The sequence below is a fragment of the Dendrobates tinctorius genome, unplaced genomic scaffold, assembly GCF_039654945.1.
Source record: "Dendrobates tinctorius isolate UK_male_01 unplaced genomic scaffold, ASM3965494v1 ptg000041l, whole genome shotgun sequence".
Classification (NCBI taxonomy): Eukaryota; Metazoa; Chordata; class Amphibia; order Anura; family Dendrobatidae; genus Dendrobates; species Dendrobates tinctorius.
This window is the reverse complement of record NW_027361709.1, coordinates 4623747-4642538: the sequence shown is the minus strand read 5'-3', so window position 1 is coordinate 4642538 and position 18792 is coordinate 4623747. Positions and strand designations below refer to the sequence as shown.

The 18792-nt window shown below is 50.1% G+C and overlaps 1 protein-coding gene across 4 annotated transcripts in view; it reads left to right on the top strand.

Moving 5' to 3' along the window:
• The window catches only part of PLXNA1 (plexin A1), a 347787-nt gene that overhangs the window by 200028 nt on the left and 128967 nt on the right, over positions 1–18792 (top strand). For all 4 annotated transcript variants that reach the window (XM_073575031.1, XM_073575035.1, XM_073575032.1 and 1 more), the window contains exons 7-8: positions 19–172; positions 4914–5013. In XM_073575031.1, the coding sequence (XP_073431132.1) occupies positions 19–172; positions 4914–5013 (254 nt within the window). The remainder of the gene's footprint in view (positions 1–18; positions 173–4913; positions 5014–18792) is intronic.

The window sequence follows — 18792 nt, the reverse complement described above, 5'->3', positions numbered from 1 at the left end:
GCTGCCGTGTACTTGCAGATGGTTCTCCAGGCCTGGAACGTCCCTGACCTCTCCGCCGGGGTGAACTGCTCCTTTGAGGATTTCACTGAGATGGAAGGACACTTAGAGGGAGAGAAGATTTACTGCACATCTCCCAGCGCCAAGGACGTCATCCCCATCACACGGGGCCAGGGTAAGCTCCATGGACCTGCCGAAAACGTCATATCCCATTGGGCAGTCACGCTGATGAAGTCAGAAGGCTCGTGTGTGTATATATGTATATATAAATATATCTGAGAGGCTCTGGCTCTTTTGGAGCTGCGATGTATGAACATCATGTTGGGAGTGGAGCATTAACCCATAGGATACCATGACCTTGCGGACTCCTGGACTCACACTTCTGTTGTGTCTCGTTGTCTGTACATAGCGTACAGTGCTGCATTGCATTATGGCAGATAGTTTGATCAAACAAACACTCTTGATCTACTAGGATTCAACACACTTTATGATGCTGAAGGATCTCATCACATATTTTTTAGAATTTTGAATGCAGCTTTGGGTGTAACTAGAGTGTAAGTAACTATAAAACGATCTGGAGCTGAGCTGTTTATGGCCAGTACTCATGGGTGAGTGGGTGGTTGTCGAAATTGCAGCGCCCGTCAGAGAAGGGGGTCATGAGACACAGCGTGAGCAGCCACGGGCATCAGAGCCTCTCGGCCGAGAGACGGGGGGAGCGATGTTTTCTGGGCTTTAATAAATAGCACTAACAAAAGCCCGTAGTCTGGCTGAGAACGCCTCCTCCGCTCTCACCGCTTTCCCTTAATTCTGCCTTAAAGAGCCGGCTTTTGTTGGAGAACAGAAGCCGCCTCTGTTTTTCAATATGTCCCCCCCATCCCCGATCCTTCCTCTAAGTCTCCAGTTTAACCGTTCCGCTACGTGTTGTGCTGCGATGTTGCAAATGCGTCTCTGCTTGGATGTTGCAAATGCGTCTCTGCTTGTCCTTACTACCACATGAGGGTCATCGCCACATTGTGGCCCTCCAGCTGCAAAACTACAACTCCAAGCATGCACCTGCAGAAACTGGCTCCAAGGACATGAGTTGTAACCTTGCAGCAGTTTGGAAAAAACAGACCTAAAAAATGGTCAAAAGTGTGTATAGTTGAGAACTTGGCGGAATACCCCTTTAAAAAAAAAATAAAGGACAGTGGTGACCTGATCTCTAAAAACTGATCCAAAGAATGAATTCAGCATTGCGGCGCCGTTACTGAACTCGTTGCCGTTTCTGAATTCTGTGCCGTGGCGGCATTACTGAATGACCAACGCCAGTGGCGTTGCTGCCCCGTTGCCGAGTTTGGGGGTGCTGCCCCGTTGCCGAGTTTGGGGGTGCTGCCCCGTTGCCGAGTTTGGGGGTGCTGCCCCGTTGCCGAGTTTGGGGGTGCTGCCCCGTTGCCGAGTTTGGGGGTGCTGCCCCGTTGCCGAGTTTGGCGGTGCTGCCCCGTTGCCGAGTTTGGCGGTGCTGCCCCGTTGCCGAGTTTGAGGGTGCTGCCCCGTTGCCGAGTTTGAGGGTGCTGCCCCGTTGCCGAGTTTGGCGGTGCTGCCTCGTTGCCGAGTTTGGCGGTGCTGCCTCGTTGCCGAGTTTGAGGGTGCTGCCCCGTTGCCGAGTTTGAGGGTGCTGCCCCGTTGCCGAGTTTGGCGGTGCTGCCCCGTTGCCGAGTTTGGCGGTGCTGCCTCGTTGCCGAGTTTGAGGGTGCTGCCCCGTTGCCGAGTTTGGCGGTGCTGCCCCGTTGCCGAGTTTGGCGGTGCTGCCCCGTTGCCGAGTTTGGCGGAGCTGCCCCGTTGCCGAGTTTGGCGGAGCTGCCCCGTTGCCGAGTTTGGCGGTGCTGCCCCGTTGCCGAGTTTGGGGGTGCTGCCCCGTTGCCGAGTTTGGGGGTGCTGCCCCGTTGCCGAGTTTGGGGGTGCTGCCCCGTTGCCGAGTTTGGCGGTGCTGCCCCGTTGCCGAGTTTGGCGGTGCTGCCCCGTTGCCGAGTTTGGCGGTGCTGCCTCGTTGCCGAGTTTGGCGGTGCTGCCCCGTTGCCGAGTTTGAGGGTGCTGCCTCGTTGCCGAGTTTGGCGGTGCTGCCCCGTTGCCGAGTTTGGCGGTGCTGCCTCGTTGCCGAGTTTGGCGCTGCTGCCTCGTTGCCGAGTTTGAGGGTGCTGCCCCGTTGCCGAGTTTGGCGGTGCTGCCTCGTTGCCGAGTTTGGCGGTGCTGCCCCGTTGCCGAGTTTGGCGGTGCTGCCCCGTTGCAGAGTTTGGCGGTGCTGCCCCGTTGCCGAGTTTGGCGGTGCTGCCCCGTTGCCGAGTTTGGCGGTGCTGCCCCGTTGCCGAGTTTGGCGGTGCTGCCCCGTTGCCGAGTTTGGCGGTGCTGCCCCGTTGCCGAGTTTGGCGGTGCTGCCCCGTTGCCGAGTTTGGCGGTGCTGCCCCGTTGCCGAGTTTGGCGGTGCTGCCCCGTTGCCGAGTTTGGCGGTGCTGCCCCGTTGCCGAGTTTGGCGGTGCTGCCCCGTTGCCGAGTTTGGCGGTGCTGCCCCGTTGCCGAGTTTGGCGGTGCTGCCCCGTTGCCGAGTTTGGCGGTGCTGCCCCGTTGCCGAGTTTGGCGGTGCTGCCCCGTTGCCGAGTTTGGCGGTGCTGCCCCGTTGCCGAGTTTGGCGGTGCTGCCCCGTTGCCGAGTTTGGCGGTGCTGCCCCGTTGCCGAGTTTGGCGGTGCTGCCCCGTTGCCGAGTTTGGCGGTGCTGCCCCGTTGCCGAGTTTGGCGGTGCTGCCCCGTTGCCGAGTTTGGCGGTGCTGCCCCGTTGCCGAGTTTGGCGGTGCTGCCCCGTTGCCGAGTTTGGCGGTGCTGCCCCGTTGCCGAGTTTGGCGGTGCTGCCCCGTTGCCGAGTTTGGCGGTGCTGCCCCGTTGCCGAGTTTGGCGGTGCTGCCCCGTTGCCGAGTTTGGCGGTGCTGCCCCGTTGCCGAGTTTGGCGGTGCTGCCCCGTTGCCGAGTTTGGCGGTGCTGCCCCGTTGCCGAGTTTGGCGGTGCTGCCCCGTTGCCGAGTTTGGCGGTGCTGCCCCGTTGCCGAGTTTGGCGGTGCTGCCCCGTTGCCGAGTTTGGCGGTGCTGCCCCGTTGCCGAGTTTGGCGGTGCTGCCCCGTTGCCGAGTTTGGCGGTGCTGCCCCGTTGCCGAGTTTGGCGGTGCTGCCCCGTTGCCGAGTTTGGCGGTGCTGCCCCGTTGCCGAGTTTGGCGGTGCTGCCCCGTTGCCGAGTTTGGCGGTGCTGCCCCGTTGCCGAGTTTGGCGGTGCTGCCCCGTTGCCGAGTTTGGCGGTGCTTGCCCGTTGCCGAGCTTGGCGGTGCTGCCTCGTTGCCGAGTTTGGCGGTGCTGCCTCGTTGCCGAGTTTGAGGGTGCACTCCCCGTTGCCGAGTTTGAGGGTGCACTCCCCGTTGCCGAGTTTGAGGGTGCACTCCCCGTTGCCGAGTTTGGCGGTGCTGCCCCGTTGCCGAGTTTGGCGGTGCTGCCCCGTTGCCGAGTTTGGCGGTGCTGCCCCGTTGCCGAGTTTGGCGGCGCTGCCCCGTTGCCGAGTTTGGCGGCGCTGCCCCGTTGCCGAGTTTGGCGGTGCTGCCCCGTTGCCGAGTTTGGCGGTGCTGCCCCGTTGCCGAGTTTGGCGGTGCTGCCCCGTTGCCGAGTTTGGCGGTGCTGCCCCGTTGCCGAGTTTGGCGGTGCTGCCCCGTTGCCGAGTTTGGCGGTGCTGCCCCGTTGCCGAGTTTGGCGGTGCTGCCCCGTTGCCGAGTTTGGCGGTGCTGCCCCGTTGCCGAGTTTGGCGGTGCTGCCCCGTTGCCGAGTTTGGCGGTGCTGCCCCGTTGCCGAGTTTGGCGGTGCTGCCCCGTTGCCGAGTTTGGCGGTGCTGCCCCGTTGCCGAGTTTGGCGGTGCTGCCCCGTTGCCGAGTTTGGCGGTGCTGCCCCGTTGCCGAGTTTGGCGGTGCTGCCCCGTTGCCGAGTTTGGCGGTGCTGCCTCGTTGCCGAGTTTGGCGGTGCACTCCCCGTTGCCGAGTTTGAGGGTGCACTCCCCGTTGCCGAGCTTGGCGGTGCTGCCTCGTTGCCGAGTTTGGCGGTGCTGCCTCGTTGCCGAGTTTGGCGGTGCTGCCTCGTTGCCGAGTTTGGCGGTGCACTCCCCGTTGCCGAGTTTGAGGGTGCACTCCCCGTTGCCGAGTTTGGCGGTGCTGCCTCGTTGCCGAGTTTGGCGGTGCTGCCTCGTTGCCGAGTTTGGCGGTGCTGCCTCGTTGCCGAGTTTGGCGGTGCACTCCCCGTTGCCGAGTTTGAGGGTGCACTCCCCGTTGCCGAGCTTGGCGGTGCTGCCCCGTTGCCGAGCTTGGCGGTGCTGCCTCGTTGCCGAGTTTGGCGGTGCTGCCTCGTTGCCGAGTTTGGCGGTGCACTCCCCGTTGCCGAGTTTGAGGGTGCACTCCCCGTTGCCGAGCTTGGCGGTGCTGCCCCGTTGCCGAGCTTGGCGGTGCTGCCTCGTTGCCGAGTTCGGCGGTGCTGCCTCGTTGCCGAGTTCGGCGGTGCTGCCCCTTCACTGTTTTCTCTGCTCAGCAGCACCCCGGACATTACGCCAGAATGTGCGTCTATGGGGGTCGAAACTCCGGGATCTGCATTAGCTTTGATGCACATTGAGAGTTTTTAAAGCGTTGAGTCTGCACTGTGACCCCTCTGTTATTAGAGATCGGACCGCTGCGAACATAAAATAATGGCCCCCTAGAAATATTCCGTCACTTTATGGCAAATGAGTACCCCTTTAAATTAAAGTATTCTTCCCTTAATGTAGTCTTGATCTTGCATCACTGTACAGCATAGCCCTTCCGTGCTCCATGTTGGGACCTGTACGACACGGTCATTGTGATATTTTTTATTTTTTTTTAATTACTTTCAGGTGACAAGAGAGTGGTGAAACTTTACTTAAAGTCCAAAGAAAGCGGGAAGAAGTTTGCGAGCGTGGACTTCGTCTTCTACAACTGCAGTGTGCACCAATCGTAAGCGATTCCTCCTGCTAAATTATGGTTGCATTTTTACAGGCACAATGTCCTTTTCAATCAGTTTCACCGAACCCAATCCGAGTGGGGTGTGTATACTTTTGCAACCGTCATTATTGCAATAGTGCGGTGATATAATTTTATTTCCAGCTTACTGTGCTAATAGTTTTGAACTAATGCTGACTGTGCACAGCTATTGCACCACCGATGTGTCTCCATGACTACAGACTGCAAACTAACCCCGTGTAGTCTGATCCTCCCCAACGGCAGGAACTGCCTGCCTACAGCTGTTGTAACCGTAGTGACACATAAGTCTGCATGGGAGCTGTATACAGAAAACTGTAAGAGGTTTTTCATCAAGACTATTTGCAAAAGTAATTCACTTCTTTACTTAAGACGCATTGGAATTTTAAAGAAAAAACACAAAAATTGAGCTTGGTTTGAGTTGGTACACATGCAGCATATAAATGGTGTCCTAGTGGTCGGGACCCGGTCCTTGTCTGCCCTTATTCACACAGACGTCAACTTTGACACATGATAAGGTTATTAATACTAGACAGTGTAGGACCGCCCCGACCACAGAGTCACCTTGTCGATGGTGGGACGGCTTTTATGCTATGTTTGATCAAATACAGTATTACTAAGAACTCTGCATGATTTAAATGCACTTTTGCTTTTTACTTATTTAATTATAGCAGGGTTTTTTTCATTTTGTCTTTTGTAGGTTTTTTATTGGAATTTTAACGCAAACCCTTTATTTAAAGACAATAGTGACACCTAGTGAGCAAAATGGATGAAAAAGTCCTAAATCAGATCTTCATTATAGAAGATAAGAAAATGTTTAGTTAATTAGGTTCCTTTTACTCCGGATTTGTAGTCGTCAGCTGGAGCTGTCAGAGCATGCTGGGAGTTGTAGTTGTGCCCCTCTTATTTCTTACTAAGCATTGAGACTTGCAGGCCGCGGCTCATGTACCGTATGTAGATGGGAGATGCTTGCCTCGTCTCTGCTTCGGGCCATATGATGGTCACACGGGGGGAGGGACGACTCTTCCTTCGGTGGTGCACTCTTCATGCCTCCAGTGTCCATTTATGGTGTAATGAAACGTGCCAGGGTGATGTTTAGATAAAGGATCCGGCGGTGGCTCCAGGGCCGGGCGAGCCGCTGCTCCTTTATAAACATGTATATTCTGCATGCAGCTTGCTTTTTTTTTTTTTTCTTTATTAGCGATTTGCTAATGGAAAGTTTCCTGCGCTCGTCGCCTTTGGATGCTGCTTGTAAAGGAAATGCTAGCTGCAGGCGAATCAGTTTTGCGGGAATCTGCAGGTTCAAGGTTTTTTTTTTTTCGTAGTGCGGGCTTTGATAGATCCCATACTGTTCACCTGACAGTCTAGCTGCCTTTTAAGTGGGGATCTTTCTCAGACGGTGCGACCCCGGGGAGTCTTATCAAGCGAGCCCCGTCTGCCTGCTGTTAACTCTTTCTGGCTTGCGGTACTTTTCCGACGTTTATTGAAGAAATCTTCATGTCATGGCAGCAGATTGGGCACTTTTATTAAGTTAAACTTTAAAACGGAGAAAAGCAGCTCTGGTACCGCTTATCCTACGGACATGAACGTTGCGCCCAGCTTAATGTGCGTTTGTGGCCGGCTTCAGGTTGTGATTCCATATCGTGGAAATTTGCAACTTGCACCCTGTACACTATGCACCCTGTACACTATGCACCCTGTACCTCCCACAGGTCCAAAATCTCAAAAGAAGGTCAACACCAGGGCCTGAGGTTTCGCCAGCTGACCATTATAAACCCCTTACTCTATATTAGTTTTGGCCTCCCTCCCATGAGAACACAATGATCGGCGACTGCCGCTTAGTTGCAGTGTCAGATGGAAGCTGAAGTAGTCTAAAATCCACTTTATTCGGTCGTCCATGACAGCACCACCTGAGAGAGGGGATCCGCCCTTTAGGAACAGGAAACCTACAGATACAAAAAGAGTGGCACCTCTCCCACGCATCAGTTGGTTTCCTGTTCCTAACAAGGACAGAACTCCCTACAGATCGTCCGTCATGGATAACTGAAGACCCAGGCCAGCGGATCGGCTCAGGTAGCGGGGGGTTCTCCTACCTCGGTCTCGCTGGGAGCCCTGGATGCGCCACGGTGGGTCCGGGTAGGATTTCCACGGCAGTGGTAAGAGCAGGCGGAGACAGGGTCCGGCGGATGCCTTCTCCATGGGACCGGTGAGGTAAGTGGGGTCCCCCTGTGTCTCCTTCCCCGGAGCGGTCCGTTCGGGCGGGCGCCGCCGGCGGTGTCCCACAAGGGAGCGACGGTTCCGAGCCGGCGGCGCGGTGCTAGCCCCTTGCCGCGCGTCCCCGCGCGCGGCGGAAGTGACGCGACGGAGGGGGCGGGGCCTAGCGCCGAAACCGGAAGTCGGATGCCGGTCGACTTCCGGTTGTGGAGGACACGCGCCGATGCGCGCCCGCCGCCTGGCGGGCCTGAAGGGGAGGGGGAGGATCGCAGAGCGGTCCAATGGGGGGCCCGAACACCGGACGCAGTGCCTGCTGATCCGGAGGGGAAGCCTTCTTAATGCAGAAGGCATTGCTGCTGAGGTGCTTCTGGAGGCCCAGCGATGGACACAACAGAAGCCCCCATGGACCCACAAGAGGTGCAGCCCGTGGCAAAGCACCCCAGTGACCAGCCTAAGAGGCGGAAGGAAGGAAGTGGACAGAGCCACAGTAGCTCCTCTAGGCCACAGGATCCTCCTGCAGCCCCCCGTGATCCGGTACCTATCCTTATCTGCAAGGGTAAGAGATCTGCGAGAATGTACCCTGATGCAGTGTCCCTTTATATTTTTTAGATTCTCAGGGGAAGAAGGCCACAGGGAAACAGAAGCACAAGGAATGTGCCCTCCGTAGTTGCCCCTTACCAGATGGTCACCCTAAGAGATTATGTCAGTCTTGCGTGAGACAGACGGTAGCGGAAGAAGCTCCAAGCTTCGCTACGGACCTGAGGCAATTAATCAGGACGGAAATAAAAGCCCTATCAAAAGAAGATTCTTCAAAAAGAGGACGGGCTACTGTTTCAGGCTCAGACTCTTCAGTCGGCCCTAGGAGGGAAGATATCTCCTCAGAGTCCTCGGCCTCCTCTTCTTCCTCCGAAGAAGATTCCAGCCGGTTCTGTTTTCCCTTGGACCATATGGATAAATTAATTAAAACCATAAGGTCAACCATGGGGGTAGAAGAAAAAAAGACAGAACTGTCTGCTCAGGACATTATGTTCGGGGGTCTAGACCCCAGAAAGCAGAGGACCTTTCCGTTAAACGAAAAAGTCCAGAACCTGATAGACAGGGAGTGGAAAAAAACGAAAAAAAGGGGTTCTATGCCGCCTGCTTTCAAGCGGAGGTACCCCTTTGAGGACCCAATAGTAAGTCGATGGGATAAGGCCCCCAAGCTGGATGCCGCGGTAGCTAAGGCCTCCAAAAAGTCATCTATACCCTTCGACGATATGGCCTCCCTTAAAGACCCCCTAGTTAAAAAGGCAGATTCCTTTTTAAGGGGCACTTGGGAGATGTCAGCAGGCGCCCTAAGGCCAGCAATAGCAGCCACGTGCGCAGCCAGATCCATGATGGTCTGGCTGGATCAATTGGACTCCCAGCTAAAGGATGGGACCTCGCGAGCTTCCATCCGTAAGTATCTTCCAATTATCCAAAATGCTGCTGCCTTTCTGGCAGATGCCTCGGCAGACTCTGTAAGAATGGCGGCCAGGTCTGCAAGCTTGTCTAATTCGGCCCGAAGAGCCCTCTGGTTGAAATGCTGGCCGGGAGATATCCAAGCCAGGTCCCATCTCTGTTCTATCCCCTGTGAGGGTGAATACTTGTTCGGCCCCGTCCTAGACGAACTGTTAGAGAAAGCCGGGGACGAGAAAAAGAAATTTCCAAGTCTGCCGAATATATCCTGGAGACGTCCCTTTTCTAGGAAAGGGTATTCCCGCAGGAGGCAGGCCAGAGATCAGAACAGATGGGACAACAAGAAAACCAGAGGTACGGGCTTCATGTTCGGAGGAGGGGGGCGCCAAGAAGGTCCATCACGGGATAATAAGAAACCGCCCCAATGACTAGTGGCTCCGGTAGGAGGAAGATTATCTGCCTTCTACCCGGCCTGGGCCAGAATCTCAAATAGCAGCTGGATACGGGGGGGTAATAGCTACAGGACTGCACCTAGAGTTCTCCTGCGTTCCCAAAGACCGGTTCAAGGTAACTCCGCTCACATCTTCCCCGCTAGAACAAGCTGCCCTGGAAACCGAGGTCCTCGAGCTACTGGACAAAAAAGTCCTGACGAGAGTTCCAGAGGAAGAGAGGGGGAAAGGCTTCTATTCCCCCCTGTTCTTGGTCCGTAAACCGGACAACTCATTTAGGGCTATATTTAATCTCAAAGCCCTCAATAAATTTCTGGTCGTTCGACCATTTAAAATGGAAACAATTAACACCGCAATAAAAATGCTGTTTCAAAACTGCTTCATGGTGGTCCTAGATCTGAAAGACGCGTACTACCATATACCCATATGTCTAGCTCACCAACCTTTCCTTAGACTGGCGGTTCAGTTGGAGGGGTCAATCCAGCACTTCCAGTACGCGGCCTTACCCTTCGGGGTGGCAGTTGCACCCCGAGTATTCACCAAAGTGATGGCAGAGGTGATGGCCCATCTGCGCGAATTAAATATTCTAGTTGTTCCCTATCTAGATGACCTCCTTATAATAGGCAGTTCAGCCGAGCAATGTTTAGAACAGTTACAGAAAACAACGGCGGCTCTACAGCGGTTGGGATGGTTACTTAATATCAAAAAATCCCGTTTGCAGCCATTAAAAATTCAACAATTTTTAGGCCTAACCCTAGATTCTAAAAAACAGGAATGCCGTCTGCCCCCAGAGAAGCTGCTGCACCTACATGGCCGGGTCCTGAACGCTTTCAACAACCCCTCCATGTCCCTCAGGAAAGCCATGTCCCTGTTGGGTTCCCTCTCGTCCTGCATTCCCGCGGTCCAGTGGGCCCAAGTTCATACGAGAACTCTACAGGGCGAAGTTTTGTGGTATCAGAGGATTCTTGGGGATAACTTAGAAGGTCGACTGACCTTATCCAGAAACACAATAGAGTCCCTGGAGTGGTGGCTAGAAAGAAATAACTTGTCTAGAGGGGTCCCTTGGGAGTATAACATTACCCGCGTGGTCACCACGGATGCAAGTCCTTCCGGTTGGGGGGCGCATATGGAGGGAATTCTGGTCCAGGGCCTATGGGAACGGGATCAAATACAAATGTCTTCTAATTTAAAAGAATTGACAGCGGTAGCACACGCAGCTAAAGAGCTCCTTATGTATCTACAGGGCCATCACGTACGAGTTCTCTCGGACAATCGAGTGGCCGTGGCCTATATCAATCACCAAGGCGGAACTCGATCCAAAACTCTGATGAATGTGGCAGGACAGTTGTTCCAGCTAGCGGAGCGGCATTTTTTATCTCTCACGGCTCTTCACATAAGAGGGAAAGAAAACGTCGCGGCAGATTTCCTAAGCCGCAATCTGTTAAAACAGGGAGAGTGGACCTTAAACACCTCCATTTTTGTTCAGATCGTACAGAGATGGGGTCAACCAGAGGTGGATCTATTCGCCACCAAAGAGAACTCAAAAACGAGACAGTTTTGCTCCCTAAACCCCAGGGAGATTCCTCTGGCAGTAGATGCGCTACTGATAAAATGGGACTTCAGGCTAGCCTATGCCTTTCCTCCCCTATCTCTACTTCCTCTGGTGTTGAGGAAGATCAGGAAGGACAAGGCAAGAGTCATAGTCATTGCCCCGTTCTGGCCCAGAAGAGCATGGTTCTCGAACCTCAGGATCATGTCGATAGACGATCCTTGGGTTCTCCCGGACATCCCGGACCTTCTGTCCCAGGGCCCGGTCTTCCACCCTCAGGTGGCTGGCCTACATCTCACGGCGTGGAATTTGAGCGGTCACTCCTAAAGGGTAAAGGTTTCTCCCCAGACCTAATTGACACTCTACTAAAAAGTAGGAAAGTGGTGACAACTAAGATTTACGTCAGAATTTGGAAAAGATTCCTCCAAAGCGCAAATATAAATAATGACGATTCCGTCCCTATAGGCCAGATCTTGGAATTTTTACAAAAAGGGCTGGACCTGGGTCTCTCCACCAGTACCCTTAAAGTACAGGTATCTGCCTTAAGGGCCCTCTTTAGCTGCAACATCGCGGCTAATTACTGGGTCAATAGGTTTATCAAAGCAGCAAGTAGGTCCAGACCAATAGTAAAGAATAGACTCACGCCATGGGATTTAAACCTATTCCTCACAGCTATGACAGAAGCGCCATTTGAGCCCATCTCGTCAGCCTCTATTAGGAGCCTGTCCCTCAAGATAGCTTTCCTGATAGCCATAACGTCAGCCCGTAGGGTAAGCGACATTCATGCATTGTCTAGGCGCCCACCTTTTCTTCAGGTAAAAGAGGATAGGGTAATACTTAGACCTGACCCAGTGTATTTACCAAAAGTAGCCTCCAGCTTTCATAGGTCGCAGGAAATAGTCCTCCCATCCTTCCTCCCTAAGCCAACTAATGAGAAGGAGGAGAAGCTACACACTTTAGATGTTAGGAGATGCCTCTTAGAGTATCTAGCGGCTACCGATCCCTGGAAGAAGGACAATGCCCTCTTTGTCTCCTACCAAGGCCCTAGGAAAGGTCTTGGGGTGTCCAAAAGTACTCTAGCCAGATGGATTAGAGAAGCAATCTCGTTAGCTTATACCTCAAAAGGTAGAGTAGCTCCGGAGAAATTGAAGGCGCATTCCACCAGAGCCATGGCGACCTCGTGGGCCGAGAGATCGGAAGTCTCCATCGACCAGATTTGTAAGGCGGCCACTTGGTCCTCTCCGAGCACTTTTTATAGTCATTATAGGCTAGACTTGGGTGCTTCTGCAGACCTCTCCTTCGGTATCAGGGTTTTGCAGGCTGTAGTCCCCCCCTAAAGTAGTGATTACTCTCTGTAATTCTCTCAGGTGGTGCTGTCATGGACGACCGAATAAAGTCTTAGTTACTCACCGGTTAACGGTATTTTTCGGAGTCCATGACAGCACCCGTATATTCCCTCCCTTAAATTTAATTGGGGTGTGCACGTCTATTTCTTGTATGCTCACTGGTGATAAAAGTTTATAATTGTAAAGAATACTGTACATAAATCATGCATTAACCTTGGAAGTCCTCTTGTGCTCTGTAATCCAACTGATGCGTGGGAGAGGTGCCACCCTTTTTGTATCCGTAGGTTTCCTGTTCCTGAAGGGCGGATCCCCTCTCTCAGGTGGTGCTGTCATGGACTCCGAAAAATACCGTTAACCGGTGAGTAACTAAGACTTTCTGACTCTGTCTCCTCAGAAGCTTGTACTCTGTCCATCCACCTTCCTTTACACTGCAGGTCGGCTTCTCAATGATGCAGACATAGCGCAAATAGAATGATTTTGTGATTACTCCTACCCATGGAAGGTAATGATCTACGTAAGGCTGTTCCTTATATTAACCTCTAGGGCCCCACTTTAATTGGCTAGTACTTCCGATATACACCTATGCCATTGCCCATGGTGCCACCACATGTACCAAGAGTTCAGCTGCGGAGCCCTCCCTAACTCACCAGAGAGTGACGGCTCGGCGCAGTCTTTAAATTAATATCCGCCGCCGAAATCAAACTGAATAAATTTGCATAAAGCGCACGCCAATTAACATGTTTGTAGGTAAAGCTAAAGGCTTCTCATTACCAAAACGAGGGGCGAAGAAGTTGCTGGAGACGTGGAAATGAATTTTTTTTTTTTCTTTCTTGCAAGCAGCTTAATTAAATATTTCCTCAATGTTGTCGTGTTTGTTAAGAATATTCTTTCTACGTTTTTCTACAGATTTTTATTTAATGGTCGCGGCGTCATGTCTCGCTGGCGGGGGATCTCGGGGCTCTAGAAACGCTCCTCCACAGAGAGACCGTCCTACCTTGACATATTAAAGTGTAACTCGGAGAGGGAATTGGAAAAGATCCCTTGCATTCTAAATCTGTGTACGAGCGTAATGCGGATTCCCTCTGTAAATATTCTGCCGCTTCTCCGGAGGCTGCAGGATTGAGGTTTTTGGTTTTTACATTTTTTTTCTTTCACGGTTTGGATGGTTCTTTCCTTCCCATGTAAAGTGGAATTGACTTTATATGTCTTCTCCTATATCGACATGTTTTTTCCAAGTAGCGATGATCGCCAGGATTAGGATATTACTGCAGGAAATGATTGTTTCCGTCTGTCCTTCTGATTTACCTGCAGTCGGGGCTGTCACAGGGGCCCCAATGTGCAAGGAAAGAATGAAGGGGGCTTTGTGCTATATCAAAGCCCCAGAAGACCCCTAGTGATGTGTCATCACTATCTAAGCTGAGAATACCACTTTAAGATTCTCGATGGGGAGCTCAACTTTTGGACATCATTGTGTATTTGCTGATGACAAGTGTTTGCATTTATCCGAATTATGATTAATTTCTTTTAACTCAGAATATTTTTAAAATACCCAAACATTTAAACTTCTTGACGAAAAAAGAGTAATCCTGCACAATACTCAAGAGCTGCAATCTATATTCTGCTAGCTGTTATTGGAAATGATCAGCAACCTGATTGTGTAATACAGCACTAGCAGCTTATATAGGTGCAAGAAGCAAAGACAACATTTCCCTGACTGTAGATCCCCAGAGAAGGACTGTACACACTGAACTAAAAGAGAATAGTGAGTGCAGCTCTGGAGTATAATACAGGATGTAACTCAGGATCAGTAATGTAATGTATGTACACAGTGAGTGCAGCAGCAGAATAGTGAGTGCAGCTCTGGAGTATAATACAGGATGTAACTCAGGATCAGTAATGTATGTACACAGTGAGTGCAGCTCTGGAGTATAATACAGGGTGTAAGTCAGGATCAGTAAAGTAATGTATGTACACAGTGACTGCACCAGCAGAATAGTGAGTGCAGCTCTGGAGTATAATACAGAATGTAACTCAGGATCAGTAATGTATGTACACAGTGACTGCACCAGCAGAATAGTGAGTGCAGCTCTGGAGTATAATACAGGATGTAACTCAGGATCAGTAATGTAATGTATGTACACAGTGACTGCACCAGCAGAATAGTGAGTGCAGCTCTGGGGTATAATACAGGATGTAACTCATGATCAGTAATGTATGTACACAGTGACTGCACCAGCAGAATAGTGAGTGCAGCTCTGGAGGATAATACAGGATGTAACTCAGGATCAGTAATGTAATGTATGTACACAGTGACTGCACCAGCAGAATAGTGAGCACAACTCTGGGGTATAAGGCCTCTTTCACACTTCCGTTTTTGACAATCAGTCAAGATCCGCCGATTTGGAAAAAAAACGGATCCGCCATTTTTCTTTGCGGATCTGTTTTTTTCCCCATTGACTTTCATTATTGGCGGATCTTGACGGATTGCCGTCAGTTGCATCCGTTTTTGTGCGGATCCGCTAAAATGTTGCTGTCCGTCAACATCCTCAAAGACTTCCAAACGGAGCTTGCAACGTTTTTTTGGCCAGCGGATCCTCCAGACACTGATTTAACCCAAAATTCTGTCTGGGTGCTGGACAATAAAAAAAAAATAAATTATCTTTCTCTCTCTCGCCAGCGGTTTAAATTTCCTCGTTCTGCGGATCCGTCAAAAAACGGATCCTGTGGCATCCGTTCACATCAGTTAGGAACGGATCCGCTTTTCCACCTTTTTGGCGGATTTTAACTGACACAAAAAACTGAAGTGTGAAAGAGGCCTTATACAGGATGTAACTCAGGATCAGTAATGTAATGTGTGTACACAGTGACTGCACCAGCAGAATATTGAGTGCAGCTCTGGGGTATAATACAGGATGTAACTCAGGATCAGTAATGTAATCTATGTACACAGTGACTGCACCAGCAGAATAGTGAGTGCAGCTCTGGAGTATAATACAGGATGTAACTCAGGATCAGTAATGTAATGTGTGTACACAGTGACTGCACCAGCAGAATATTAAGTGCAGCTCTGGGGTATAATACAGGATGTAACTCAGGATCAGTAATGTAATGTATGTACACAGTGACTGCACCAGCAGAATAGTGAGTGCAGCTCTGGGGTATAATACAGGATGTAACTCAGGATCAGTAATGTAATATATGTACACAGTGACTGCACCAGCAGAATAGTGAAAGCAGCTCTGGCGTATAATACAGGATGTAACTCAGGATCAGTAATGTATGTACACAGTGACTTCACCAGCAGAATAGTGAGTGCAGCTCTGGAGTATAATACAGGATGTAACTCAGGATCAGTAATGTATGTATACAGTGACTGCACCAGCAGAATAGTGAGTGCAGCTCTGGAGGATAATACAGGATAAGTAATCTATGTATGTTCTTGCGCTTGTTATAATTGTTGCACAAAGATCGTCTGTTCCAGACTTGACCGCGGCTCCTATGACGATGTGTGTGTTGGAGTATGTAAATTACCTTACTGATCTGATTATCATTTATTATCCACGATTGTATGGACAGAACATAGAGAATCACTTGTCCAGGCAGAAGATGACTCGCTCTATTCTGGAGCCCGTGGGTCAAAGTTGAAAGTTCAGCGTTGCAGGACAGAGTTTTGCAGTGGCTGGTAATAATTAGCATAAATCCATGGCTCCCTGCGGTTTGTAAAATATTTGTGCCCCGATCTTATCTGCTTTGGGTGGGAATTCTGACCCTCACATGCTGCGGAGATGAATGGTGGATATTATGACATCACGGAGTGTGAAATCCTCGGATATCATCTGCTTAGAGGCTGAGCGTCTTATTGAATAGTTATGCTGATTTTCTCGGCTCTAATCTTTTCTGGCCTCAGAGTAAAAGATCAATACAGAATTTTATTTCAGCGTTTAATAGAGGAAAGCCTATTATAGATATGATGATTTCGGCACCGATCACCACGCATTTCGCAGTGTGCGGCTTGATACTGAAATTGTTTTACTGGCTGCTCTTTTTAGTTTGGATTTTGCATTTGTGGTTCCATTTTTACGGCTGACTTTTAATATGTTACTGATTGTAGTCTTAAAATATGAGTATCTACCGTATATCTTTTAAAAACCATCTGTCCCTAAGGCATTCTCTTGTTTGGCCAGAAGCAGTAAAAGCCAAATCCCACCTAAACCTTCATCAGTCATCATTTGACCCTTGGGACACATCACGCACCTTTGGCTCCTCTGGTTACCAAGATGTGTTGGTGTCTAGTGAGATCTTTTAGGGCAGAAAATCCAGATGTTATGGTGGGTTATGATTGCAAACCAAGCTTCACACATTAAATTCCAGATTTTATTTAAAGTGAATGTCCCCTTTAATTGTGGAAAAAGATAATGTAGAATATATGGACTAAATACTTCATCCAGCACAATACTGAACGCAGCTCTGGAGTATAATACAGCATGTAACTCAGGATCAGTAATGTAATGTATATACACAGTGACTGCACCAGCAGAATAGTGAGTGCAGCTCTGGGGTATAATACAGGATGTAACTCAGGATCAGTAATGTAATGTATATACACAGTGACTGCACCAGCAGAATAGTGAGCGCAGCTCTGGAGTATAATACAGGATGGAACTCAGGATCAGTAATGTAATGTATGTACACAGTGACTGCACCAGCAGAATAGTGAGTGCAGCTCAGGAGTATAATACAGGATGTAACTCAGGATCAGTAATGTATGTACACAGTGACTGCACCAGCAGAATAGTGAGTGCAGCTCTGGAGTATAATACAGGATGTAACTCAGGATCAGTAATGTATGTACACAGTGACTGCACCAGCAGAATAGTGAGTGCAGCTCTGGAGTATAATACAGGATGTAACTCAGGATCAGTAATGTATGTACACAGTGACTGCACCAGCAGAATAGTGAGTGCAGCTCTGGAGTATAATACAGGATGTAACTCAGGATCAATAATATAATAATAATAATTTTATTTCTGTAGCGCCAATATATTCTGCAGTACTGTACATTTTAGAGGGGACTTGTAGAGACAAAATACATTACAGAATAACAGTCAGATAAATTAGCAGATACCGAGAGAGGTGAGGGTCCTGCTGCTCGTAAGCTTACAATCTATGAGGAAATAGGGTAGACACGAAAGGTGGAAGGTAACATTTGCTTTCAATGTACTGTCCAGCCATCAATGTAATAAATAGGGTGTTCATGTAATGCTGCGTGAACCAGTAACCAACCAGTGTGTGTACAGACACAGAGGGCTATTAAATGCATGAAGGGTGTGAGAACAGATGACGTGAGGTTCCTGGTTTTGAAGAAAATTTTATATGGGTCAAACATGGATAGTTAGATAAATATGTTGAGGCGGTAGGCCACTCTGAAGAAATGCGTTTTCAGGGCATGCTTAAAACTGTGGACATTGGTGATTAATTAAATTGTCTTGGGTAGTGCATTCCAAAGAATTGGCGCAGCACGCAAGAAGTCTTGGAGAAGGGAAGTTCGGATTATTGAGAGTGTTAATCTTAGGTCATTAGCAGAACGGAGGGCACTGGTAGGGTGGTAGACTGAGATGATGGAGAAGATGTTGGATGGTGCTGAACTGTGGAGGGCTCTGTGGGTGAGAGTGATGAGTTTATTCTTAATTCTGGAGTGGATGGGTAACCAGTGCATCGACTGGCACAGGGTGGAGGCATCAGTGTAATGGTTGTAATGTATATATGCAGTGACTGCAACAGCAGAATAGTGAGTGCAGCTCTTGGGTGTTGGCTGCGGGGCTCTTATTTAGGTTTCCTTTGCGCTGATTGGCTTTCGGCAGTAATTTGTTTGTGTTATGTGATATATTAAGATTTTTTCACTATAAACAAAAAAAAACCCAAACAACTGAAGAATTAAAGGAAGGTAACATTTCCCCTCTGATTCTTCTGTTCGTGACGTCAGCTCATTGACTTTTTGTGGAGCTGTAGTGTTGCTGTTCTTTGCTTGCTCTCTGGGACGTGTTTGGGTCTTGTGCACGGGTGAAATACTTCATTACCTGTTAGATAAATGAATATGGACTCGGGTTATTAGGCTAATTGCTTATTATTGTTAGCAGTCACGCATGTTAATAGACGCCAAGAATCCGCTTTATTAAAGAGCAGTATTTACAGATTGCTCTTAACACCTCGTTACCCAGAAGCCTGCAGGTCTGATGAGTCCTTGTGCCGCGATCGGGTGCCCGTGTTCACTGCAGAGTTATACAATGAATTTTATCCTGCCCGGGCATGTGGGGAGTTGTAGTTTTACAATGGCTGGAGAGACAGAGGTTACAGTTCAAGCTGCAGATGTAGTAGTGCAGGCTGTGACGCCCTGTGGGCCAGGTCAGCAGACAATGAGCTTAGATACAGTCCTTCGCTGACAGGATATCGTGTGATAAGCTTAGATATTCTGGATCAGTGGAAATGGAATTGCACTTTATTGGCTTAAAGGGGCACTGTCGGCATAGAATGACTGTTCAAACCCAAGCACAGGCGCTTGCGCTCCATGGCGGGGCCAAACATTATCCATCTTCCCACCTGCTGGTTTTCCCTCCATCTCCGATGTTTTCTGCCACTTTAAAGCCAGAGCTGTTAATCATGGAAGAGGGGGGTGGCGATAGAGGTAAATCAAGCCAATGATAAGGTGTATATAAATGACTGTCCCCACCGTAAGCACCTAGCGGCAGGACTTAGTTTTAAC